General features: G+C 38.1%; 1 protein-coding gene across 1 annotated transcript; it reads left to right on the top strand.

Moving 5' to 3' along the window:
- Positions 1 to 151: 151 nt before the first annotated feature.
- On the top strand, positions 152 to 27839 carry LOC142336809 (oncoprotein-induced transcript 3 protein-like). Its single transcript, XM_075385741.1, has 7 exons — positions 152 to 353; positions 675 to 863; positions 5093 to 5360; positions 8684 to 8842; positions 11440 to 11612; positions 23282 to 23410; positions 27372 to 27839. The coding sequence occupies exons 1-7, from the start codon at positions 182 to 184 to the stop codon at positions 27545 to 27547; spliced, it is 1266 nt and encodes a 421-aa protein (XP_075241856.1). The 5' UTR covers positions 152 to 181; the 3' UTR covers positions 27548 to 27839.

Raw genomic sequence — 27839 nt, 5'->3', positions numbered from 1 at the left:
ACTTATTAGGCTCTATGCAAACTATTGTGATTGAAAATAGACACATCAGTTTGTTTGCACTTGGAAACCAAAAAATTTGCTCCATTGTTCCCATTCCTCAAAGACGTACCTTATTTTAGTTGAGATACGTTGAAATTTAAATCTTTTTAGAGACATCAACAACGCTAGCATCGGAGATTGTATGGGACCAACTAGCACAGCTGGAAACTGCAGTACAGTAGGATCTCGGACATTCGAAAAGTCTAATAGCGCAAGTCTAGACTACTTCATATGTGGATTCGAAATCAAAATTTCTGATAACCAGACAGCTGAGCCAGGGGTATACTCAATCGCACCATTCTACGCCACCATTGGTGAGAAATTTTTCCAGATCAGTTACTATAGTAACCAAAGTCGTTTTGAAATGGTTATCTTGTCAGATCTTGTCAGAACTTCAGAAATACTTTCAAAAGAATTATAGTCCTGTCAACTGAAAGCTATGAACTGGCAAACGAATGGTTGCAATTGCTAATAAGATTTTTATTCCATGAATTTACTGTTTTTCATGATTTTTGGCTTTAACACTGAGCTCCGAGTATATAATGACACTTGCGTCATAACAAGGGGTTTACATAGCGTACTGGGATAGGGGGTCAATAACGGAAAACAGCGGGAATCATTATTGTTTATGACAGATTTTCCAACTTTGTTGCGATCATCGAAAGCAGAGGGGTGTGAGTTGACAGCACACCTGGACTACTTCTACGTACGCAACTCTGCCTGGGATTTCACTCAGGGCATCTCAAATGACACCCAATGTGGCACTCAACAGAAGGTTTACAACTTGGGAGACTCAAGTCACAACCCGAGGGCAGATGAAATAAGTGAGTTGCTGCTCATCACTAACTAGTTGTCTCTGTATAGTCAGTCCATAAAGTTGCAACGATATTGAAAGTTTCAGGGGCCAAAAACTAAAATTTCGAACTCTAGCAAAATTCAAATTTATCTAGCAAAACACTGTCCATTTGCATGCCCCGAGCTTTTCAAACATTCGATTGCGTTGCAAATTTATGGATCTTAATATATAGCGAGTTTCATTAAGTTGAAACGAATGCGAACGCTCGAAAAACTATAGGCATGCATAGTCTGTCCCTTAAAATCAAAATAATCAACAATCTAAAAACGAGCAATTGAGCATGTAAATGACCATTGCGGATAGTGTTTTTGAAATGTACTTATATAGCGTGTCCCATAAAGTTGAAATAAGCGAACGTTTCAAAAGCCACAGGCTCGAGTTCAAAGGTCAAAGTTCAAATTTAAAACATGTAGAAAAATTGATGAATAGAAGCTTAATGGAAAAAACGTTGACATCCAAATGATCAATTTGATTCTCAATTAATGTTTTTTGCGTTTTCGAACGTTCGCTTATTTCAACTTTATGGTACAGACTATAGTTATACTTTATGAGACGCTATAAAGGAAGAGCAATATGCGGATATCTGCATGTTTTAAGTTTTAATTTTGACCTTTGAAACATTTGCTACTGTTTCAACTTTATATTGCGGACTATATCTGACAGAAACCTTTCAAAACAAAAATGTATAATATATTGAAGTAAAAGTTCAGATATCCGTGTCAGACATTTCGAGTCTGGTATATAGTTGCGATATAATACAGCTGTTGCTTGTTATATGAATATAGCCCAGGTTTATATTAGACATGGACTTATCAAAAGACCATGCTCGAGCAAAATGTGGCTTTAAAAGGCCATGAGGCCATGGTGGGACCAAAAACAAAAAAGTATTTGTTTCATTTTGGGGAACATCTTGAGTTTGAATTGGCCCAAAATTTATTACAGTGGATTTTGGCTCAACCCAAAACTTTGAAATGGACGGTTTTATTTCAAACTTTAAGATCCAAAGTTTTGAGCTCGACTTTTTAGGACTCAAGTTATGCCCCTTAGATCTTTGCTCTACTCAAAATTTACACTGTTCCCATTGTTTCTTTTATTTAGGAGATCTTTAAATCGTCTGCATATGGTCCAGCCGATGCATGTCGAGACATAGATATGCATTTGTTTTATGAATAGCCGCGTCCTCAATTCCAGGCGGCTATTATAGCGCTCCTAATTTTTTACACTTCAAAGAATTTGAATTGTATTGGGGCGCTGTCTTTTTTTCAAGATCTGTTCACACATTTTCATGATTTTTGAAGTCAAATTGGAGTAATGATTTTGATCAAGCCGAAACAGGAAATGGAGCGAAAAAGCGAGTGGTTTTGCGGCGTGATATGTTTTTGCTCTAATTTTAAAGTAGAGTGAGAACTCGGTGTTTGAACAAAAATTCGCTTTCACGCTAGTGGTTTTTTGTGCACATGCGGCAATTTCACTTTGATATTTACTGTTTTTTCAGTTTTTTGATCGGATTTTTTTCCAAATGGTTTTCCCAATCCATTTATTGTTCATTATTGGCCTAGTTTTTTGTGAGAAGCAGATTGACATTTCTCGCTAGTGGTTTTTTGTTCTCCCTAGTGGCATTTTGACATTAATTTTCTGTTTTTTTTTTTGTTTTTTTTATCTGATTTTTTCAGAAATGGTTTGCACAATTCACTCATAGTCCGTTCTAGGTCTAGTTTTTTGTTTAGTCAATGAAAATTCTTTGAATTGTACGTCAGGACTTGTCCTGCTATGTTTTTTACTTCGTCTTACAGATTTTTGTTTCGTCTTACCCTGACTTCTTGGAGTTGACTTTTTCAATGACTTACCTCACTCAAAAAACGACTTCTGAACTCACTCATGGAACTTTAAATTTTATGAACTATTATTTATTAAAGGTCAATAATGTGCATCTAAGTAGTGCCAAACATATATGCCCTAATTCTTGATTAATAGAGTCTTGAGTTTTTTTATTTCGAATATTAATTTTGGGATCTTCTCCGTTTGTCCACCCCAGTGCGTTATGCCCCCCCCGCGCGCGTTACAGAGCACCTGCCCCCCGCGCGTGACATAGTAAGTCATTATGTAAAAATTTTGCTCGTGCATCTGAGAGGTGCAAATAATATGCGCCCACTAAGCTGAGGGGGCACGAACATCAAAATATCCTAATTTTGAAAAGCCCTATTAGGACTTGCTCCTTATAGTGCTTATGTGTCTCATAAAAATGACAGTCCGAAGCTACGCCAAAAAGTCTAGTGGTCTATTAAAGGACTGGTGGTCGATCTGTCTATCTAATCTCTTCGATAATTGTTTCAATTCATGGAAGGCCCCAAGCGTCTATCGCGGCTATTTTCCGGCAATCTGCCGGCTATGTTTTAGAGTACAGAGACTTAAATTAGGAGTAATCAAACCGTGTTTTTTGTTGGTTTTTCCATAATCAAGTTGCATTGCTTTTTGGAAGACCGCAAAACAAAACAAAAAACGAAGCCCTTGTTGGCAATTATGAGTATGTTTTTGTCTGAGAAATTCTCTCATAATTAGTCTCCTATGAAATTACGGAAGCCGAAAATCTTTTGTGCCATTTCTTGAGATGGTGAACACGAAAGAGAAAATCAAAATTACTGCTGGAAAAGTTCCCGACTTTTCGTGCTGTTTAAACTGTACTGGTTCCAGTTCGTTTCTGATTAATAAAGTGTATCAGAAAACACCTAGACTAAAAAATAATTGTTTACTGTTTGAACCGTATCAGGAGATACAAGCAAGAAATTGATGAACTTAAAAAATATGTATCCCCACGATGCTCGACAGCTTGGCTAGATATCATTCGAAATCACAACTCAATGTTGTCAGAGCTTAACAAAGCATATAAGACGATTGAAAAAAGCAAAAAATAGGCAACACCCAGGATGAAGTCCGCGACCCAAGACAGGTGTTGGCCAGACCGACTTGGGTCGCAGACAGGGGGTCCGCTGCGACCGTCCACAATGGTCTGGAAAAATTTGGGTCGCGCCTTCCGTCTGGCCAATGGCAATTTTAGTAGTTCGGTCTGGCGAATACCCATATTTCGGTCTGTTCGGTCTGGCCAATACCCATATTTCAGTCTGTTCGGTCTGGTCAATACCCATATTTCGGTCTGTTTGGTCTGGCCAATACCCATATTTCTGTCTGTTCGGTCTGGCCAATACCCATATTTCAGTCTGTTCGGTCTGTCCAATGCCTAATTTCAAGGCCTAGAGGTCCAGCCAAATAAGAGCCAAATTGTATAAATGCGCGCTGTATTGACTGGTTTTCAAAATAGCAGCCCATAAATGGTAAACGACATCTACTTCTAGATGATTAGAATGCTTCATTAACCTTCTTTTGAAGTTTGCATTTGTCCTTAAATCGACGGGTTTTTTTCAATAATTTATTTTTTAAAATCTCATATTCACTTGTCATTCTTAAAAATGAAACGAATAAATTATAAATTTTATTGGATGCTTATACACGTTTAAATGTGTCTGGCCAATGGTATGGAAAACGGTCTGGCGGATGGTCTGGCCTATGGTCTGGACAATGGTCTGGCCTAAGGTCTGTTCGGTCTGGCCATTAATCTTGACAACGGTCTGGCGGATGGTCTGGCCTACGGTCTGGACAATGGTCTGGCCTAGGGTCTGTTCGGTCTGGCTATTGGTCTGGACAACGGTCTGGCCGATGGTCTGGACAACGGTCTGGCCTAAGGTCTGTTCGGTCTGCCCAATGGTCTGGACAATGTCTGGTCAGTCTGGCCAATGGTGTCCAATGTCTGGTCAGTCTGGCCAATGGTGTCCAAAGTCTGTTCAGTCTGGCCAATGGTGGCCAAAGTCTGCTCGGTCTTGCCAATACCTATCTTTGGGTATTGTCGGTCTGGCCAATGCCTGTTTTGGGTATGGTCGGTCTGGCCAATACCTGTCTCGGGTCGCGGACTTCATCCTGGGCAGAGATAATGATTGCTTGGCAAATTTAGATCTTAATTTTCCTTCTAAATACAAGATAAATTTCTTCTGATTACAGCAATTAGTTATACTGTTTTTGGAGCAATCAAAGCTGAATTCTCGCCATATTTCAGGTACGTTTCCTGTCTTCGTTTCTAAATATCAAACATTCACTTTTCAAGTGAAAATGAGTTCCTTTTATACGGACGTTTTTCATTTTTTTCAGATCCAGGCTTCAAACACAGCGCAGTCTACTATCAAGTGATCACTCAAGAGAGTGGTGGCGAGTCGGGAGGATTGATTAATGGGAGTGGAATTAGGATCAGTAGATCTGGTCTGTGGGAAGCCACTGCTTTCTGCTACTATGATGCGGAGGGTAGAGTCCATTCCTCGTTTGGTGTCGAACGCGAGGATAGCCTGGTACTTCACGGAACCCAGGAATTCACCTACAAAATGCAGATTTCACAGAGCTCCGCATTTACTTCGTTCTTCGAGTACGTTCAAGACATCGGAGCTTTCCCCGAATCCAGGTCCTAGATTTATGTCCAGACAACAGGTTGTCTGGGGGTGGGGAGTAAACACTGACCTTTTTTTAACTGGTCTGGAAGAGTTTTTGTTGTCTGTAAATTATCTGATAATAAGTCTGGGAGGTCCGGACATAGGTCTGCGAGCCTTGATCATGAGTCTGGAAGTTGTTTGGACATCAGTCTGGGAGTTCTGTCGATAGCTCTTCAACTTACCTGCGAATAAGTATGAGAAGTCTGAAAATGAGTCAGGAAACTGTCTGGACATCAGTCTAGAACATCTGACCATAGGTCTGCCAGTTATCACAAATAAAGTCTGGGAAGTCTGATCACGAGTCTGAACACAGATCTATGAGGTCCAGATTTTGGTCAGAAGTCTGGGAAGTCTGATCATGAGTCTGGGGCGTCTGAACAAGAAACTAAAAATAGTCGGTACATAAGTCAGGGAGGTCTGGGCAAAGGTCTGGAGGTCACCTGGACATACTAATGAAAATTAATGTTTTTTGATGCTGGATACCTCATAATGATTCAAAATGAATGGAGTCACAGAGACGTCTCATTTCGGGAAGAAAAATTCCAACAGAATTAAATTTCATTTGCTAGCTTTACACTAGAGGCTTTTGTATAGTATTGTATTAGTGTAAATGAATACCAGAGTTTTACCAGGATGGTGTTTTAGATCAGGATGCATGTTCAAGAAGACCCGTGATTTTTTATTGTTTTTGGATCAGAGGTTTTCATTGTACGCAGTTCGAGCTCTCAAACAAGCTCAAAAGCACTAAGGTCTAATCTCATGTATTTTTGGTCTGGGACCGTAACTTGAGTTACCTTTAAAAATTTAGGGCACTGCAATTAATAAAAATAATTAGGTATGTCGGACTTAAAGGTTTTTTTGGTGTAAAATTTGAAAAACAACATAAAAGAAATATGATGGGCTCTCGACTATTGTTAACGGCTGCAAGTCGTTGGCAAAATCCATGCAGTTGTTGCTGCAAATTCTCGAAAACATTGCAGAGAAAAATCGATTATGTGTTCTTAGTTGTCAGAGCACGAAGTATATAGAGACAAGACATATTTCAGAGGCAACAGTTCGAGGATAATTCAATTATTTCAATTAAAAAAATTGTTTCAATCTATCAACCAGATCGAGAAAAATTTTTGTAGAGCCAAAACCGTTCTTTTAGAATTGTTTTAGAACCAAAATGATTCGTTCTGGAACCAAACCCAATATAAAATAATTAAAAATGGAATAAAGGAAATCAAAATAACATATCGAAAAGTGACAGCAATAGAACATTTGTTCATTACTACTACTGCCTTTGGTAACAATTTTGGCCACATTTTTTTAGTTGAAACTCTTTGCTTACAATACACTTGAAATTCGCGGTTCACTCTACTGATTTTTCGGGCAAAGAGATTAGAAATTTCTATTGATTGTCTTTGGATGTCAAACGCAATTTTTTCTCTCAAAAATATTTCTATTGTTTTGAAAAAAATGGGTAAGTTCAATTTAGTAAAAAAAATACATTTTTGATATCTGCGATTTCCGGCGAAGCTCATGTTTATAAAGTTCCCATCTGTTTCAAAAATGATTTCACTTCTTTTATCTTCTGAACTAAAGACTTGTGCCATCCTATAATTTGTCAGAAGTAATTATTTTTGCATTTTTGCAATTGCGTTTCGACGGAATGCACCCCACATTTCTGTGATAAAGAGAAATTAAAAACACCCTTGCATGTTTCGTATATCCCGGGTCGAAATTTTTGGGTAAATTTTTGTAAGAAATGCGGTGAATGCGGTGAATCTTTGTAAGAAATGTGGTGATTGCGGTGAATGCGGTGAAATCAAATATTTCACCGCATTTCACCGCATTTCTTACAAAAATTCCTCGCAAAATTCACCACATTTCTTACAAAAATTCACCGCATCGACTTTTGTGGTAAATTAGTGTAAGAAATGCGGTGAAAGCGGTGAATGCGGTGAAAACAAATAATTCACCACATTTCACCACATTTCTTACAAAAATTCACTGCGAAATTCACCGCATTTCTTACAAAAATTCACCGCATATGATTTCCAAAGTGAACTCAATCTGATTTAAATTCACAAGAAATTTGAATGATATACGTGAGAGATGGCGACGTGGACTAAGGAGTTGAAGGCATGCGGGAGGTCAGAGGTTCGAAACTGTGTGGGGATAATTCTTCTTGCTACGAATACTGAGAACGCGGTGAAAATAAATAATTCACCGCATTCACCGCAAAAAGATGTAAGAAATACGCGGTGAAAGTTATTTTTTTTCACCGCATTTCACCGCATTTCTTACGAAAATTCACCGCCAAACCTCGACCCGGGATTAGATAAACTGGAGTGTTAAAACTTATATTTCGTACTTGAAATGCTTGCAGTTTGAATTTCTAAATTATGTGGAAAACTGAGTTTTTCTACCCATTTTTTTTACTAATTCAACCATATTCTTGTCAAGAAAAAGGCGTTGCTGTCACAATCTTTCACTTCATCGAAATTAGAGTCATTACCGCTGAATTGAATTTTCACCATAAAAATGTCAGATATTAGGTGTCGAAGAACCCTCTGAAATCAGTAGGCTCAGCAGAACCTTTTTTCGGAAATTATGATTCTGCCAAGATTTCGTCTAACGCACATAATTTCATTGTATTCATCATTTCAATTAAGCAGAAAGAAAAAAGCCAGGTTAAAATCTGGAACTTTAAGCGCAGGAAAGCTACCATACAATTTTTGGTAAACATTTTCAGTGAAATAGTTCTAAAAATGAAATTCTGGAGATAATAAGATAATTGTGAGTCCAAACTGTATACCTAATCGGATTTGCAACACCATTTGTTCGGCTGGCAAATCCGATTACGTATACAGTTTGGACTTTAGCGATTTATTGTGCCAAAAATATTTTCGCCACTTGAAGACAGCAATTGAACTGCAACTATGTGTTTTTATAGCCAGAAAATGTGTTTTTATAGCCAGAAAACGTCAGTTTTTATTCTCGAGACTGTTTGAGCGAGGACGATATAATTAGACTGGGATCATAGTTAAACTGGTTCTTCCCATTATAGCATACCCAATGAAATTGTAGCCCCCATCCCCCATAATGCTATATTTACCATGATTGGGGGGGGGGGGCTGCAGGTTATCTGACCACTAAGCTGGAGTGGTGGGGTTATAATGGGAAAGCGACCCATTGAATTGAAGTTTTTTTACATCAATTAACAAGTTGACTTGTAACATAGCCATAACTGTCGATAACTGGATCGTTTCAGCCCAAGTGCTGCAACAGCTCTGTTGAATGACGAGGTGTACGTGAAGGTGTCCTTTGAATCTGAAGTGAATCATGACTACACTCTCATCACTACTGATTGTTGGGCTACTCAGACTGAAGACTATACTTCTAACACACGATATGTTCTCTCGGCAAACAAGTGAGATATAGATAAGAGTTCAACCCCCCACACCGCCCGCCCATCACATACAGACACAGACACGAAATCAGAGAACAGAGGTTTAATCTGCAATATTCTGGCATAAACAGTTATCTTGCGAGATTTTGTGCGCAGAAAGCTAAATTCTGTTCGCACTCACGCAATGAGTTTGAAATTTTTATCTGTACTTTTCCAGCGAAATACACGGCTTGAATAGACAAATCAGAACTGATTAAGTCATATTTAAAGTCTTGAGACATGTGAAGACTTGTCAAGGCTTGCTCAAAACCTCTCAAATCGAAGTCAAGTCTTGGCCAAAACTTGGCAAGTCCTTAGTCAATCCTTGATCGAGACTTGACAAGTCTTGATTATTGCGCAGTTATTAACCAAAGTACAGCTATTTAAGAAATTAATTATAATTAATGCAATTAAAAATTTGTTAAAATAGGTTTGAAATATTTTTACGACAAATTTGTTAATCTGAATAATCTGACCAATTTGTTTCTGATATGAGCATATACCAAATTAAAATGTCCCATATAATCACTCTGAAACCAAACTTTTTTCAATGGCCAAAAAAGGAGTGGCCGCGACTGATATCATTGGCCGACATCAGAATTTTTCATTCTCTATCAAGTGAACTTTGTGGAAGTGCTAGCGTTCTCTTGTGCTTCATTTTCTCTTTGGCGAGATTTACTGGCGAGGCACTGTATATAATGGCGAGGCACTGTATATAGTTACGAAACAAAGGCAAACTAAATTTATGAACTGTGCTCAATACTTGAGGCAAGACTTACTTATCAAGTCTTGGCCAAGACTTGCACGAGACTTGTCAAGTAATGTACAAGACTTGCTCAATAATTGACAGGTCTTGTCCAAGACTTGCCCAAGACTAAACAAATAATGGTCAAGACTTGCCAAGCCTTAAAACTGGACTAAAGTTGACTTAATTAGTTAAATTAATTGACATGATCAGAGCTCTGATGCAGTACTGATCCAAGACTTTCAACTCCGTTGAATCAGTTCTGATTAAGACGACGTTCACTTTCGGTTCTCAGATCTGAATTAAAATGCCTTTTGAATCACTCTGGTCAGATTTTTGTGCGCTCTGGGATTATAGTATTTCCTAGTTGAGAAATCTTCGTTTTTTAAACCTAAGAAATCGTCGGTTTCATTGCCGTATTGTAGCCAAAAACGACGAAAAGCCCTCATAATTTTTTGTTGGTGTCGTCATTTTTGTTAGGCAATAACAATCAGCGAGATTTATTGTGGCCGCTCTTTAAACATTGAAAGAAATAACGAGAACTTTTATAGTTTAGGTTTTCGAAAACAAATAATTCCAGCAGACCGAACAGAAAACGTAACCGACCGTTGAAAACGTAACCGACCGTGGAAAACGTTGTTCGTAAACTACAAGAAAGTAGGTCGAAACCCAGAATGAGAATTAGCGAATTTTCCTTTCTTAACAAACTAAACGTGTCTAAGCTTTTTTTAGTTTTGAAACCCATTATACCAAAGATATCTTGCCAATTTTTGTTGTTTTTGTACGGTCTTCTCAACTTAGATTGCACACTCAAATCGGTTTTAGATCACACCGTCCGAGACCAAAATAGTTACTAATCAGACAATTATCCTACGCCAAAATTACTTGTCCAGGCCTACCTGCGAGCGAACGTTTTCTTTTAAACTTAAACGCATGATGCGAAGGTGTGCGCCTGAGGTTGGTATGATCAGAGACCGCCTCGGTTGTGCCCAGGTTCAGACCTCGACTTCTTAACAGACCATGCTCGACCGAAAAGACCATGCTGACCTCAAACAACTCATGAAAAAAATTTTGCTGGACCTGATTGTTCAACTAGACTTTGGCTCGACTCCAATTTTATATGCTGGCCTTAAGCTCGAACCAAATATGATGCTGGCTTTTATCTCGACCCAAATATGATGCTCAACAGCTCGACGTAAAATGTTCATGCTAGACCCAAAAAAAATTACATTTGCGCTGAAAATTGCCTTATAACGTAGTCCGCGGGTCTGAACGTTCAAATTTTTCAATGCTTCTGATATTTTATCAAAAAATGAACTCTGCTATTATGAATATATATAAAAAACGAATTTTAGAATCAAATGAACTCAACTATAACACACTAAAGTCATTGCCGATGAAAAGTTGATTGTTAGAGTTTTATTAACTAGTTGAATTCAGCCGATCAACTTCGCAATATATTATCGTAAGTATGCAACGTTTCTTAAGATTATTTGTTAAAATTCCGCCTGTTTTTCGAAGGTGGACCGCCTGCTGCAATGCTATTTTGGTGTTGCTGTTAGATGGTACACATCTACAATAGGAAAAATTAACTTTTACTAATCCCACAACAATGCAATCCTCAACTAATGGAAAGACCATGCTCGACCTTGATTTGTTATGAAAAGACCTTATCTGGACCAATGAAAAGAATTACCTCAACTTTAACTAGTAACTGGACCCTGTATTTATAGTCAAAATTGGCCGCCCTTAACACAATTATAAATTCTTTTCATAAGTCGAGGTCTAAACCTGGGTGGACCTCAACCTGAGATTTCCCCTGATGTTTTTCAAGGTGTCCTTCTGATGACTCATTTGAAAGGCTAACTGGCTCTGAACTGGACGAGGAGTTTTTCCAGTTCAAGGCCTTCGGCTGGTACATCTCTGGCACTGTTACCCTCAACACTGTCTACATACACTGCAAAGTACTCGCCTGTCCACCACAAGAGACGTCTGCATGTGATATTAGTTAGTATTTAATTACTCACGGAAGTTTCCTGGATCTTAGTGGGGTAAATTTTGGGATCTTTCTAAGATTTCCGGTAATCGTTAAACTGGATTTCCATTTTGGGATCACCCTTTGTCATCGTTGTCCAATTGACAGACATCTGGACCCAAAATGGGAAGGAATACAAGTCCAGGGTTTCAACCATTTGGGATTGATCAAACACCTTCTTTCAAAAAACCTCCGCGACGGTTGTTTGTTTCCTTTTTTGACTCGAGGAAACCAAAAGTAAAGAATGGAAAAAAGTTTAATCTATTCAGTTTAGCCCTCTTTTTACATTGCGACTGGCATATTATGTGTTGTTCCGTATCACGTTATTATATAAAAAATGGAATGTTTCCACTTCTTTGGAGAGGGGTTGGAAAAAATCCTAATCTTCTACGTGGTGGAGAATTATCATCGATTATTAGGTCCTCGGGCTCTGTAAAATAGTTTTTTCTCTCATTTGATACGACTCTCAATACTTTTTTCTCTCAAACGGCTCTTCATACGACTGAGCCTATTACTTCAATTGACTTTGTCAATTTTCACTTAAAGAAGTTGCGAGAGTTTCAGATCTGAATACACTATGGTACCAAAAAGCTACGTACAGCACAATTCGTGCTCTTTAAGCGTTGCTTTCGCTCAAAACATTTGCTTTGCGCTAAATCGTGAACAAATGCGTGAAATCTTGAAGTTTTAAACGAGATTTCATTGTAATTGTATCTGCTTACACAGAAAAGAAGGTTAAGCTGCTTTATTCTTTTACTGTTTGTCACGCTGTTTCCATTCGAAATGTTCAATTTTCATGGACAAAATCCAAAACAACTCGGCTTTAAATCACGGTCTAGTAAACATCATGCATAGAAACGACACCAAAAAAGATAACAGGCTCAAGGCGCCACCAGCGAAAGACGTTTGCGAGTTTTTTGAAGAAACGGAACAAAATTTCTTGAAAAGAAAAACACAACAAATTTGTTCAGACAAACGATCATATGTTTTGGGGTGCAATACAATCAGATGGAGGGAAATTGCTTGTTAAGAGTCCAAACAAGCTGAACGCTGTCGGTTATTTCAAAATTTTGAAAAATTACGATGAAAAAATGACTTTCCTGGATATTATTTTTCAACAAGATAATGCTCCTATGCATAAATTGCAGATTATTGGCAATTTCTTCCAAGAAAACGAGTGGAACGTACTGGAATGGCCAGCATACAGTCCAGATCTGAATCCTATTAAAAATTTATGGGCGATTTTGAAGCAACGATTACGAGAACAGACAGTTTTTTGGAAAAAATTAGAAGAAAAAGTGAATGAAATTGGGAACGAAATCGACGCAGACGTCGTGAGAAACCTATATGAACACTATACAAATCGTCTACTAGACGTCATAAAAGCTAAAGGTCTAAGGACGCGTTATTAGAGAACAAAATTGAACTCAAAATGTTATATTATTTGATGTTTGTATTGCTTTTTAAAAAGTCGTCAGGTGTACGTAGCTTTTTGGTACCATAGTGTATGTTGAAACAACAACAACTTTTTTTGACGTTTTTTCACTAAACCTTGCGCCTACTTCTAAGCTATAGATTCTGTTGCAGGGTGATTAGTTAGTTCAGGACAACCATTTAACTAGATTTTCAGTTCAATATCAAAAGCGACTTCAAATAGTTATTATGTCCTTGATCGGTTATTCAGCGGAAATTTTGTTGGCTTCTTTATATCTCAATAATTGGTATCTGTATTAAAGTTTCCATTTGATTCTATTGTATTTTCGCACGATCTATCTGTCGTGTTTTGCGTAGTTTGGTCGTGTTTGAACAAAGTGTATCACAAATTTAGTAAAGAAAATTTGCAATAGTATACCCAACGAAAAGGAAATTTTCAAGCAACATTTTCTGTCTGAGTTTTTCTTGCTCATCGGCGTTCTCTTTTTATTCCATCCCGACCTGTGGGTTAAGCTGTTTGAGGAACTGCATATTCAACTGTTTTTTGTTCACTCAGTTTTGCCGGTTCATATATTCATCATAGAGAATGATGAGTGGTATCACTAAAAAGCCCGTTAAGCCTAGAATGTAAAATTGAGTTATTTTCTACAAAATTTCCTTTTTCATGAATTTCACATTTCATACTGTTCAGATTTTGGACACTATTAAAGAAAAATTAGCTAGTTTTCCCGAATTATTTTACTAATTTCAATATTTACTGGTTTTAGCAAGCCTGAAGTGATATCGAGGCTGTACTTTGTTTATTATGGTTTTATTGGAAAAAAAACAGATTCAAATTTGGATCTAGGCTTTTCGTTAATTAGAGTAATTTATTTACTTTATCGACAATCTATTGAATGCTATGCGTTTTCAATGGTGAATATTTGCTGTTTTCTGAATTGGTCTGCAAGCAACTAATGACATTGTTGACTTTGACTTTATTTTCTGTTGTTTTGAACCTGAGTCCTAAAACTGGCAGGTCACATTGAAGTTCTAACAAGTTCAAAGTGAGATTCCTCTTCATTGAAGCAAAATTTGATTCGTATTATCAATATTCACTGAATTTTAAAAGTCTAATTAAATTGAGTGTAACGGCAGCTCTCCGATCAAAGTCAAGGAAAACTTTACACCGCCCAGTTCGTTTCAGCGGTTTCAAATCTGTCCGGATATTGTGTTTTTGCAGTTACCTTTTGTGAACTGTATTATCCGCTATACTGCAGAATGCGTTGCATTACTTTTTGCTCAATTAGCCTCAATAACTAACTGCTCAGCTTTGCTGTACAACAAACTTGTTTCTCTCAGAGTAACAAAATAATTCAAATTGAAACAATAAAATTTTGCTTGAGTTTTGGTTAATAACTCAACTTATAATTCGAAATCGCAAAATCAGCTCAAAACAAGTTGGTCACTATGCCTTTGGCTAACTATGGACCAAGTTTTAATGTTCTAGCTAGTCTCTTTCACCGGGGAGACCTCAGAATATAACTCAATTTTGAATATTCCGATAATTGAGTGACCAATTTTTTTCTCAATAGGCTTCAATAACAACCAATATCAAACTATGCTAGACTTCGTTAAAGCTAGTAAGAGCAACTGACTATGTGCTTTGCACAAAGTTTCTCTTACTTAGGAACTTTGTTCCTCAGAAAGAAAATTTTGAGAATTTCAAAGTTAATTCTCTTTTCACAAGTCAAAGTTAAGTTGTACTGTACAATCACTAGTATGATCTAAAGAAACAAGACATGATAACAAGTAATTTACGCTCAAGAGAGTGTGCTTCAATATGCACTGTATGTCAGTTTAGTAATTTTTTGGTAGTTTTTCAAGTTCCTTTTATGCTGCTAGTCACGTGGATATACATGTCAAATTCAACTGAAAAATGTGAACACTTTTCCATAACGTCACTTTTTCAGTGCAAATTTGATGTCATGGGAAGTATGTTAACCATGTAGAAGTTTTGTCGAATATTCTGTATCAATAGCAGGTTGATTCGCAATCCAATCGCAGAGAATCTGATGCAATACTGTTAAGTCGTAGTATTGTTTTGCTGGTGGTTGAGGTAGTTAGAGTTTTAGTTTCACTTCGAGTATGACAATTGTGTACTAATAAAAGTCAGTGAATGTAAATGTTGAACAAAGTGAACAAATCTGTATGGCTTCGATAGAATGTAGCATTAAATTTCGCTCGTCATGGTATTCTAGCTTCAAGGCTTGAAATGGCCTTGAAGCGCTATTCAATTCGGTAATTGAGTTATTAAGCTCAGCCGCCACATCGGCGGCCCAGTTTTCCATCGCGAAAACATCTTTCCCAGATAGTACTGGGGCGAGCTTCACTACTGGTCTCTTGTACATTCCGTCGTTCGTTCGAACTATCGCTGATCGAATCACACCGTAGACCCATCGATGGTCTCCGTAACTCGACCTAGATTGTAATATCAACGCTTGTGGCTGCCTTCGATCAACCAAACGAGATCGCCTTCCTTAAGGGCTTCGTTTGCCGCAGATCGCCATTTCTGCCGGTTGTTCAGAGTCGGCAGATATTCTTTAAGAAACATGTTCCATATGAGATTTGCGTAGGGTTGAGTTTGTCAAAAGAGTTTTCGATGGTCAACAAATTCTTCTTCGAATGGTAGATAGGGTAAGCAAATGTTCCTGTTGCCAAGCAGGAAGTGATTGGGGGTCAATGCATCTAAGTCATTAACATCTGAACTGACTGGAGTCAACGGTCTTGAGTTCAATGTCTGCACTACAATACACATCGTAGTTGAGAGAACGTCCTCAGTGACTGATCTGTTCCCTAACACCGCATACATTGCTTTCTTGCAACTTCTTACCAACCGTTCCGATACTCTTCCGAAGTGAGGTGCTGCGGGTGGGTTGAACTTCCATCTGATTCCTCGTTGAATTAGATGTTCTTCGATGCCTTCCTTGGTCCATGCCACAACATACTCTGCAAACTCTCGTTCAGCTCCAACGAAGTTCGTCCCGTTGTCGCTGATTATCGTATTCGGTTTGCCTCTTCGAGCAATAAATCTCATTATTGCATTGAGACAACTGTCTGTGTCCAACTTAGGTACCACTTCTATATGCACCGCTCTGATAGTTAGACAAGTAAAGAGACAACACCATCACTTTTTGTTTCTGCGCCCAATCTTCACAATGAAAGGGCCAAAGTAGTCAACTCCAACATTTGTAAAGGCTGTTGAAGCATCTAATCGCTCTTCGGGTAGATCTGCCATTACTGGTGCTATCGTTTGTGCTCTGCCCTTTCTGCAGGTAACGCACTTGTTCTTGATTGATCTTAAGGCGTTCCGTATGCGTAGGATCCACATTTTCTGCTGAACAACGTTTCTGACATGCTCAGTGCCTTCATGTTGTTTGTCCTTGTGCTCGTTTCGCAAGAATAATTCTACCGCATGGTTTTTAATGTAACAGTATGGGATTTTTGCATTGAAGTCCAATTGACTTTTGCCAATTTTGCCACTGGCTCGAATAAGTCCTTCTTCGTCTAGGAAGGCTGAGAATTGTAGGATTTCGCTGCCTCTGGGAATTTCCTTTCCAGCTTTGAGAGATTTCATCTCTTCAAAAAACTGTTCTTGGTGTAGTAATTTGAAGATTGTTGCTTTTGCTTCTTCTCTTTCTTCAATGCTGACTACGAGTTTTGCTGTTTTGTGTTTGTCCAATGTTTTCTGTAAGTATGATACTGTGTTCACTAGTCTGTTAAAGTTACTGAATCGTTCCCATTGAATAACAGCTTTCTTCTCTTCAGCCTGTATCATGAAGACTGATGAGGGTATATTCTCTTCATCTAATGCAAAGATTAGGTTCACTTGCACTGGCCATTCCTTTTTTGGTCGCTTTAACCAAGCTGGCGCAGTGAGCCACTCACTTCTCTTGAGTTCTTTAAAGGTGATTGCTCTGGTGCCAATGTTCGCTTGGTTGTTGATACCGCTCATATGTTTCCACTGTGAAACATCTGTTGTATCTCAGCTACTCGATTGGCCACAAACACTTGGTGTTTACGATGGGAACTGTGTATCCACTGCAGTATCGTAGTTGAGTCTGACCAAAAACGGCGATTTTTTATCTTCATTTCATATTCTTTGACTATCTGTTCTTTCAACCTCACTGCCCTGAATCGCGGTATTGAAAGATGCCTCATCGGTGCCACTCTGCATTTTCCAATGACAAATGCTAAGTCACCTGAGTATTCTTTTGGTTGTGAACGTAGATAGGCCACTGCGCACATCGTGACTTCAGATGCGTCAGCAAACACATGAAGTTTGGTTTTATCCCAAACCTCCGTTGAAGTACCTTCTATCGATGCTTGTTTCAGCCACTGTTGGAAGTTTTTCTTTCCATCTCAGGAATTCTTCTTCGTCACCAGGCTCTACATCGTTGTCCCAATGTTGTTCATTCTTAGTCCAGATGCCTTTCAGAAGTCGTCTCATGTGAACACTGAACGGAGCAAACAATCCGATCGGGTCGAATACTGAAGATACCAACGACAAAATCTTCCTCTGCGTTATAGGTGCTTCAACTTCTTTGTTTGTACCTCTGCATACTTGAAGACTGTTATCAATAACGTTCCATTGTTGTCCTAGCACTCCGGATCCCTCTGTAATGTGTTCCACTTCAATTTGCTTCGTTTTGCTAATTGACTTCAAGTCTTCTGGGATTGTTTTGATAACTGCATCGTTGTTGCTTATCCACTTCTTCAGTTCAAATCCATGTCGTGAGAGAAGAGGTTGCAGTTGATTGAAGACTTCAATTGCTTCTTCTGGGGTTTCTACTGATTTGATGAAATCGTCCATGTAGAAGTTGTTTTGTATTGCCTTTGCTGCAGTCGGATACCTTATTTCGTTGTCCAGTTCCACTTGCTTGAGATAGTTTGCAAAAGTTAGAGAACTCTTAGCTCAAAATACGTGACGTTGATATTCGTATATCTGAACAGGTTCATTTGTTCGTGGACGCCATAAGAACCTCAAGCAACTTCTATCCTGTTCGGGAACTTGCTTTTGTAGAAACATCGATTCGATGTCAGCTGTCAGGGCAATTGGTCCTTCACGGAATCTGAATATTGTTCCAATCAACCCATGTAGCAGATCGGTTCCTGCTAGTAGCTTATCATTTAGGCAAACTTCTTTGTACTTTAAGGCAGCATTGCAAACACGTCTTACTTAGTCACGCTTGTTCGGGTTTAGCACTGGATGCGGCAAACGCAATTCTTTTCCGAAGGTGCCTTTCACTTCGGACTCGTCCAATATATTTACCAATCCTCTTTTGACATCTGTAATTATTGACTGTTGACACAAACTCTTCAGGTTTGGGTCCCTTTGGAATCTTCGCTCCATTGAGTGAAGCTGACCCAAGGCTGAGCTGTAGTTGTTCGGTAGGCTTGGCTCTGGTTCACTCCACAGCATTCCCACTTCGTACCGCTCGCCTGTAAACTTCGTCGTACTCTCTAGCATCTTCTGTGTATGCAGTTCCCTCTTTGACTGACTGACGAGGTTGATTTTGGAAGCATAAGTTTCTATATCCCACCATATTCCCAGCCACTTTCACATCTTGAGTGAAGGCAAAATGACAAAAATTTTGTCTTCTTTTGCCCGTCATGTGTCCCTTGACTACCCATGCTAGCTCTGTTAGAACGGCGAAAGGTTCACTTCGTGTTCCTATCTTGTAGTCCAATGGGCGTTGTAGCTCATAAGCATCTTGACCAAGGATGATGCCAACTTCCATCAAGTTGAAGCTTTTATTGGGTAGAACACTCCAGTGATTGAAGCTTTGCTTCAGCTTGTTGTGGTTGTGTTTTGTGTTCCCCAAGGAGATTGACGGGTGTGCAAACGCTTCGATTGTATGCACCTTTGAATGTAGTCCCTTTGTTTTGAGAGGAACCCTTTCCGTCATCAGATCCTTTGTTCCGTGTATGCCAGCTATGGTGGGTTGGTGCCTTGGGCTCGTAACTTCTCTTGCACACTTTAATCGATGAATGAAACCGTTGATCCACTATCGAGGAAGGCATATGTGTTCAGCCTGTTGTCACGGCTCTGTATTTAGACAGGAACTATCTGAAGAAAACTAGTAACTTCGTCACTCTGGTTGATCGTTGCTGCGCTTACGTTGACTGCGTAATTGCCCTCGTCCATTTGATTTTTTGAGTGTAGCAATCGGTTGTGCTTCTTGATGCATCCATTGATGCCGCGCGCGTTGACTTTACAATCTTTGATTGCATGTCTTTTGCCTAGACATCCGTAACATAAGCGTTGCTTCCTCACTGCTACGTACCGATCGTTTACACTCATGTTCTTGAATAGTGGACAGTTCCAAATTTTATGAGTGTCATCAGCTAGTGGACAGTGACCACTTTGCGTTTGCTTGGTTTCTTTCAAGTTCGAACTTCCACTGAAGTTTGATGTCTTCGAGAACCGTTTGTCTCTATTTTTGCTTCTTCGATCTTCTTCTCTTCGCTCCCCTTTGAAAGCTGAAAACCCTTTGTGCACGAATGCTATCCTAGATAGCCATTTTTTAAACATTACCAGATCGGGCCAATCTTCATCTTTATCATCAACACAGAACCACCACTTCTCCTTGAGAACTTGAGGTAGCTTATCTACTGCCATATACAGTGTCAAGCTTGACTACAGATCACCAATCTGCTTGTACTCTTTGAGCACATTCACAAAGTTCTAAACAATAAATGGGAAACTGATCAAACTTGTTGAGTCCTGAGGTTTTACCTGACTTGCTTTGCGAAGACTCCAATTTTGCATCAATGATCAAATGAGGCCTTCCAAATTTCCTCTCCAGAATGCTCCATGCATCACCATAGGACTGTACAGAATAGGCCATTCCAGAGATTGCTGACTTTGCCTTGCCTGTCAGTAGAGTCTTCAGATGGCTCATCCTCTCTGAGTCTGGTTTTGGTCGTTGATCCACTGTAGCAATGAACATACTAGACCACTCTGGCCATTCGAGGGGTTTTCCGTCGAAGTTGTTCAGCTTCAGCTTTTGGTAGGTTACTACTACCTGAATTGCCAGTGTTGTATCTTAAACCAGCTCTGGGGGAAACGTCTCGGTCTTCAACACTTGAGGACCGGTCTCGTGAATTGCGATATTGTGAGAAGTGACTCTACCTGTTCACTTCAAGGGTTACTTTGAAGCGAGCTGTTGATCGATCTGATGTTAGAAGGTTGTCGATCCTGCTGGCCCAGTCTGAGACATTTCTCTTCTTTAGGGTCCAGTTTAAGGGTTATTTGTCTCTAGCACCAGTTGATTGGGAACGAGCATCATCGTTCTCTAATGCTGTTCTCTTCACTTTGCGCTCTAGCTCACGTTCTTCTTCCAGCAGTTGATGCTTGGTTTCCAGTTCCTTCATTTGCATTTCCAGCTCTAGCTTCCTCTGCTCTAACCGTGCCTGTTCTAGTCGCATCTGGGTTTTGAACTCGATATCGAATTTCTTCATCCTTTCCTCGCGCCTTTGCTTTGCTGAAGGTGTTTTCGAAACGTTTTCCGTCTCCTGGCCACTTGCTGTTGCTCCATTTTGCACTGCTTGAGCAACTGGGTTGTCCGTCGGGTAGTTGTTGTTGCTCTCGTTGTCGTTCAACGCTTGAGTTGTGTTGCTTTGCTCTGCATTCATTGCTGGTTGCGTGCCTTTGCTTATATATGCAAGCCAAGGATAGTCCAAACTTGCTTTGAACTTTCTTGCTTCTTTCAGATGTTCTTCAACGAAATTAGCTTTATAGGGCACAAGCTTGTTTCGACGCTGCAGTTGCTTGGGTTTTTGCTCCTCTAGAAGGTGGGCAGTCTGTTGGTGGGGGACCTTTAGTTTGTTGGGTCGATCTGAATCTTCAATTATTTTGTAGCCTGTTTTAGTGTTTAATTCTTCCACTAAATCTTGGAACTTCTTATCGTACCTTTGAGCTATTGATTGAAGCTCCTCTCTGCGGGTTGTGCTTGGAATGCTTGGTTGCTGTTTGCCTTTGCTTTGCTTGTTCCTTTTAAGCGAGGTCAAATCTTCAACGTGTTTTGTGAGTTGCACTCGCACCTTTCGCTCTGCCTAGCTGGCGTTGCGCTGTTGATTCGTTTGATTTTCTTTATGGAGTGCTTTTGGCATTCTCTTCATCAGATTGGGCAGCAGCTTGCCTTCCACTGTCCGGGTCGGCGGACCAAATGTAACGGCTGCTCTCCTATCAAAGTCAAGGAAAACTTTACACCGCCCAGCTCGTTTCAGCGGTTTCAAATCTGTCCGGATATTGTGTTTTTGCAGTTATCTTTTGTGAACTGTATTGTCCGCTATACTTTAGAATGCCGTTGCATTACTTGTTGCTCAATTAGCCTCAATAACTAACTGCTCAGCTTTGCTGTATAACAAACTTGTTTCTCTCAGAACAACAAAATAGTTCAAATTGAAACAATCAAATTTTGCTTGAGTTTTGGTTAATAACTCAACTTATAATTCGAAATCGCAAAATCAGCTCAGAACAAGTTGGTCACTATGCCTTTGGCTAACTATGGACCAAGTTTTAATGTATGGTTTTAATCTGTATGGCTTCGACAGAATGTAGCATTAAGTTCGCTTGTCATGCTATTCTAGCTTTAAGGCTTGAAATGGCCTTGAAGCGCTATTCAATTCGGCAATTGAGTTATTAAGCTCAGCCGCCACATTGAGACTGTATGATCTTCTCTCAAAATTTCTCCATGTTTTAATTTCACGAAACAAAATCTAGGAAAAAATATCAAGAAGCCAGTATCGGGCCAAGAAATCATTATCGAAATACAGTTTTGAAAGGTTTCTTGTCTTTTTCGATCCTACTTTTTGATTCTGGTATTGCCTCGTAGCAATAATTTTACATCTTTGTGCTGAGGAGAGTTTAATTAGGTTCTGCTTAAAGTTGTTTCTGAGTTCTTTTTATTGCTTTTACATAAGATGATACTTTTCCTTGGATATTGAAGTTCTTTTTATTGTTGGCATATTTCTGATTGTTGTTTAGAATTGTAGCTCAACTTTTGATTGGAAAATTGGCAGCTAAAAATTTACCAATAATTTTTGAAGCAAAATAGCATAACTTATCTGCGGCTATTTTCTATCCATCTAGGACAAAATGGAAATTTTACCTGAACTTTTTTTCCCGATTTTCAGCAAAACCGAATGAGATAGCGAATGTGATAATCAGCGCTGATTCGTTTATCTTGGAATGAATTTTCGAGGAAAATATTTGATAGTCGGTATTATTTTTGCTCGAGTCGGAAAGACCTAATACCAACAGTTCCAACAAAACAGCGATGATACCAGCCACAAAGACAATAACCGACACCTCATACTTAATTTACCGAAGAAAACGATGAAACCAATGAAATCGACGAAAACAACAATATTCGACACTTTTTACATAAAATACCGACAAAAATGACGATAAATGACAGTTCTTACACGACTGAAAAAACCGACGGAATCGACAAAAACCGCCGAAAGACGACGCTTCTTGGGTCGGTTTTGTAGCTATTTCTCAATATGGACAGTGATCAATTAAACACAATTATGTTCTCGTTTTAATGCTTTAAACCAAACTAAGTGCCTACTAATGAACAAATTTTGTAAACTTGAAGTGACCTCTAATTAGTCTCAATCCGTACCAATGTCCAGAATATTGTGCGTTTGAATGGAGATGGCCCGACGAGATCTTACTTTTCTGTCGAACATCGACTTGAGTAGTTGGTACTAACCTACCAATCGATTTTGATCTACCTCTCCTGCTTGATTTTCGTATAATCCGTTCTCTTTTCGTTAAGAGAAAATCCCTTTCGTTCTTTTTTCATCAACAATTCGTCTATCTTGCCAAGTTTACGTTGAACAATTAGAGCTTCCTGTCAAGATATGTCAAGCTTGGCTTATTCCTAATTCATTTTTTGTTGTTTTCTAACCTTCATCTAGCATGTCTCTGGGCGGATTGGGGCAAGGCTTAAATTTTTAACCTCAATTCATAAAATCGAATAGTGAGCGCAAACTAAGCTTAAGTAAAATTAAGCCGAATCAAAAGATAAAACCACAATCTCCATTATTTTCGGCTTAATTGACACATTTCTAAAAATTGGGCGTGTGTGCCTATCGATTTGCTTGACCACTCTCAAATGAACCAGTTGTCAAGAATGACCTCATTATTTTGCAGATTGCAGCAAACGACAGAAGCGTGATTTGGGCTCCCTGGCCAGTGGAGATGGCGTGGACAGCAAAGTGAAGACTGGATTGGTGTCTTCATCTCCAATTGTTGTGGTCAGAAGAGACATAACGGAGCAGAGTTAGTTAAATTAATCGCTCCGAATGGTTATTTTGCAAGATCTTACACGATACTGAGATAACCTTACAAGAAAATAAATCGTTTTAGAAGTGCCCTTTTCAAGATCCAGTAGCCGTTTGAGACCTGTCCACTGCAAATTAATTGTCATTATAAAGTATAGGCAGATCTAAGACAGTTATGGAAAAACAATTCAAGAGTGAAAAACGGGAGCCCACATTCAATATAATTGTACGTGTTATTCCGCATCCTGGTTATTCCACCCGCCCAAATTTTTTGGAGTTTACTGATCTTTTTGTATCAACCGTCAATTTTAATTTTGCTGACCTGGCTAGTTTGTTAATTCAGTTTCTGGCCGATCGATGATTAGATTTTAAAATGGTGTCAAAGAAAACCTATTCCTGAAGAGACCTTTAAAACTTTTTAGATCTTCGAGGACTAACCAAAGCATATTTTTTTATTTCAGACCGTTTCACGCTTCGGGTACTCTCAAGCGACCGAAAATTAACTATTAGAAAAACCTATCAAGAATAAAGAATATCGTTAAAACAATTATTGAAAATTGTTTCTCCCATTTACCTTTCGAAAATCAATTTCATGAATTAGAGTGGTTTTTAGTTAAATAAAAAACTGTTGCAGTTGCATGAATTTTTGTTTGCGTTTGAAATTGAGAATAGATCAGATACATCCGAAACCTTTTTGTGGACCCTACACGAGACCAAAAGTTAATTTTGCAAGATTCTTGCAAGATCTTGCACCAAAAAGTTATTCCATTTTAAAGCAGATTAATATAAAGCTGGACAATCATGTCATCCGAATCGTTTCAAAGAAGATATATGGTGTTAATACCTTTTGGCATTGTATGAAGCCGGGCGTTAGTTATCTGTGTACCAATTGAGAAACTGGGAAAATTTATACAGTTTTTTCTCTATTTTGCCAGCCTGTTGCAACCAACACGTTAGTTCTCCATTATCTGCATTTTATTCCTGTGTGTCATATTATGGTTTAAAGTTGGTTTGGAGCGCGGTACTAATTGTTCCGACCCCTCTTTGGGGGGAGGAAATATATACTCAACTGTTCTTTTTTGTTCAGACAGTTTTGACCGATCGATATTTTCATCGTAGAGAGCTGCGAGTGGTAGCAATAAGAAGGCCGCCCGGCGTAAAGTATGGAAATCAACAGAATGTTTTGAATTTCTTTTTCTAGAACAATTTATCGTGGTTTAAATTTTGTGAATATTAGACTAATTTGCGTTATTTTTATTCACATTTTCCGGAATTTTGCCAAAAAATTTCATCAATTTTGCTAAAAATAAGTAATGATTAAGAAAAGAGTTAACAATAGTACTGTCGATTTTGTTTTGAAAGACAAAAAAGTATGGCTGAACATTTTGAATTATTTTTTTGGCTGAAACTTCGGCTAAATATTTCAAAATAAACCCTTTCAATCAAAAAATTGCTCAAACAAAGCTTCTATAGTGCAACTCTGATACATTTGCCGGAATAACACGCCCAAAAACAACTAACAAAATCTTTGCAAACTACAAGGGGAGCTAGTCCTACTTCCAATTCCATTGAGAGTATTATGGAATCAAATTTTGCGGTTATTTGCTAATTTTACTCTATGATTATCAAAGAGGCGGCATTTTTTTAAATCTTTTTATAAACAAATTATCTTGATCTGTAGCATTCGAAACAATTGAGTGATCATATTGGATGAACAGCAATAGCAGGGTTGGTTTTGGTCCAATCTTGGACCGTCAAAACTACCGGTCTTTTTTTTTAAAAAAAAATTTGATCATTTGTATGTTAGTTAAAGAAAGAACAATTCAAATCAAAGCTCAGTGTTGATAGGTCCAATTGGCTTAATAAATGGTTCCACATTAATGTATCAAGTTTCTTATTCGGAAGATTTTGGCCGTTATGACTTAGAAATGTTTGATTCTTGAACAAACAATGCCTATTCAACTTTCATAACCTTTCTCTTAATTTGGTCAACTTGTATCCTGGTATCAGCAAAGAAAGAAAGAAAACTTCCTCTACCTCATCCTTCTGTTGAGTTCAAATTTAATCCTCTTCCATGATCAGTTATGGTTTTTTGGCATTTATACTACAAGATTTCACATTTTTTTTTAATTTTTAGGCATTAGCCCATATTTCAAGTTTTTTTTGGTTTTTTTGCATTATCACAGTTTTGAAATTTAGCATATTACAATGTTGGCGTTCCAAATATATCACAATCGAACATATAAAATTCTTTAAAAGCGTGGATTAATGTTTTAACAGCTTCGGGGCCCCTTTCTCGAAGAATTTAAATGAATTTCTTTTCATTTGTCTTTGATTGTCATTTTTATTCTGTCTTTTAGTGCTATGAAATTTTCTGAAATTTTACAGGTCTCCATGATTTTTATGAAAAAAATATACGAGCCTATTTTATGATCTGAGTAGATAGCTGATGGCTTCCATGATTTCGAAAACAAATGTCTTCAAAAACAAAAAAAAATCATTTTTTTGAACTTTTGTTCTTTTTTGTCGATTTGTTGATTGTTTGTTTTAATACAAATCACATAAGACAGTATTGTTGTCGGGGATGGTGCAGGTGTAAACAATCTATTGTCTTTAAGGCTTTAGTTATGCACCAATTTTTTATTTTTTGACTTTTGTCAAAACTTGACAATCTTTTGTAGACGTAAGACAAATCTCAATAATTACAAGTCTCTACGTTTTCGTTGGACAATTAAAAGAACCTATTTAATCATTTCATTTTGTAACTAGTGGCTTTCATGGCTTTCAAAATAATGTTTTTTGAACAAATCAAAATAATATATAATTTTGCCCTTTTTTCTTTTTTTGTCTCCTTATTACCTATTCTCATTAGAGAGAGCTCGCATATCACATTATTGGCATTCGGGGAAGGCACAATTGAACATATTTTTAGGGGCAAAATTTGCCATAACGGCTTCGACATCGTTTTCTCGCAAGTTTTAATTGAATTTTTGTTTGTTGTCTCTATTTGTTGTTCTTCTTGTAACCGAATAAAAAAGTGAAAACAGACATAAAAAAGGAATGAAGACAGCTAATATTACCCTTCTATAAAGGCGTTTGTGATCTTAAAAAAATTGGACGTTTTCACTCGATCTAATGGATTTCATTACTTTGAAATTATTTGTTTTTAAAAGTTTGAGCCAATTTTTTTTTATTTTTGCTGTTTTTTGTTCATTTTTGTCGAAATGTTATCAAGCCTTATTATGGAGTGGTCCCATGCTTTTGCCAGTTAAAAACAAAGTGTTTCGTTTAGTTTCTAATTTTCTGACGCTATCTTTACCTTGCCAATAAATTTTGTTAATTAAAAAAATGGATATAATATTTTGGAGGTAATTAATTTTTGTTGTTATTGTTGTTTGATTTTCGTTTTGACTTGCTTTCTTAATAATGGCTAATATCATCAATCAAGTGCTGCAATTCTGACTGCATTGAGTTATTTGCGTTGGTGGCGATCTTTTTTGTTCTTCAACAATTTTTTTTAATTTCTTGACTTTTTGGGGGTTTAAAATCTGTTCCTCATTTGTTAGACATGCCAAAAAATGCAGATGAGCGGGGTCGGAACTTTATGTGCAAACGCACATTACCGAGCCTCCTTGTTCTTTTATAGTTTAAAATTATGTGATGATTAAGTGTATCATCAAAATTCTAATTGATTTCACAGTCATTTTCAGTTGTTTAATAGAGATCACTTCTGGGAACAATAGACATGCAGCCTAGTGCTGCATCTCGGGTATATTAAAAGCGAAACATCAAGTTGGCCGAGTTTTGCGTTTTGCCTGGACCCGTTTTTTGTAGCCATTGAACAAGCTGGGATTAAGCAACAAAACTGCATATAAACTTGTGACCTTTTAGCTTGATTCATTCTTCCGATTGGAATCGGACATAAGCATTTAAAAATTGAGCTTGTTTCGCTATTTCAGCTGCATTGACTGGACCCAATAGCACTTACTCACCCCTGGCTGCTTCCCTGGCTTCCTTATTCATTTTGGTGGCATTTGCTGCTCTGCTGGCTGCCATTGGACTGTTTGTGGTCAAGCAGAGGAAAATCTCTTCTGGTCGAGCATATCTCCGTCTGGACACAAACCACGCTGACTAGGGCGAGATCAAATTCAAACTCCAGGAAACTTTCGCCTCGGTCAAAATATTACAAGGGAACTCAATAACGGACTGATCAAATCTTTCATATTTCAAATCTTTCATATAATAAAGTAACACTTTCACATGAATAATTTTACTAGGAGCTTTATGCTAACTGAATACTCGAAAAAAAACGTTCAAGAATAAATCATATCATGATAATAATATGAATAATTATAACAATTGATACTAAATTTGACCAGGTTTAGACCTCAAAAGTGACACTATAGTCGGCCAAAAAGTTGTACCTA

The sequence above is a fragment of the Convolutriloba macropyga genome, chromosome 3 (genome assembly GCF_964194025.1).
Source record: "Convolutriloba macropyga chromosome 3, txConMacr16.3, whole genome shotgun sequence".
Lineage (NCBI taxonomy): Eukaryota > Metazoa > Xenacoelomorpha > Acoela > Convolutidae > Convolutriloba > Convolutriloba macropyga.
This window is presented reverse-complemented; position numbering and strand designations above follow the sequence as displayed.

Bases quoted from the DNA above. Each gene is read 5' to 3' on its own strand.
- LOC142336809 (XM_075385741.1), top strand. From the start codon at position 182: ATGGGACCAACTAGCACAGCTGGAAACTGCAGTACAGTAGGATCTCGG. The intron at 5,361-8,683 runs GTACGTTCAAGA...GGATCGTTTCAG, and splicing joins GCATTTACTTCGTTCTTCGA to CCCAAGTGCTGCAACAGCTC. The intron at 23,411-27,371 runs GTTAGTTAAATT...TCGCTATTTCAG, and splicing joins AAGAGACATAACGGAGCAGA to CTGCATTGACTGGACCCAAT.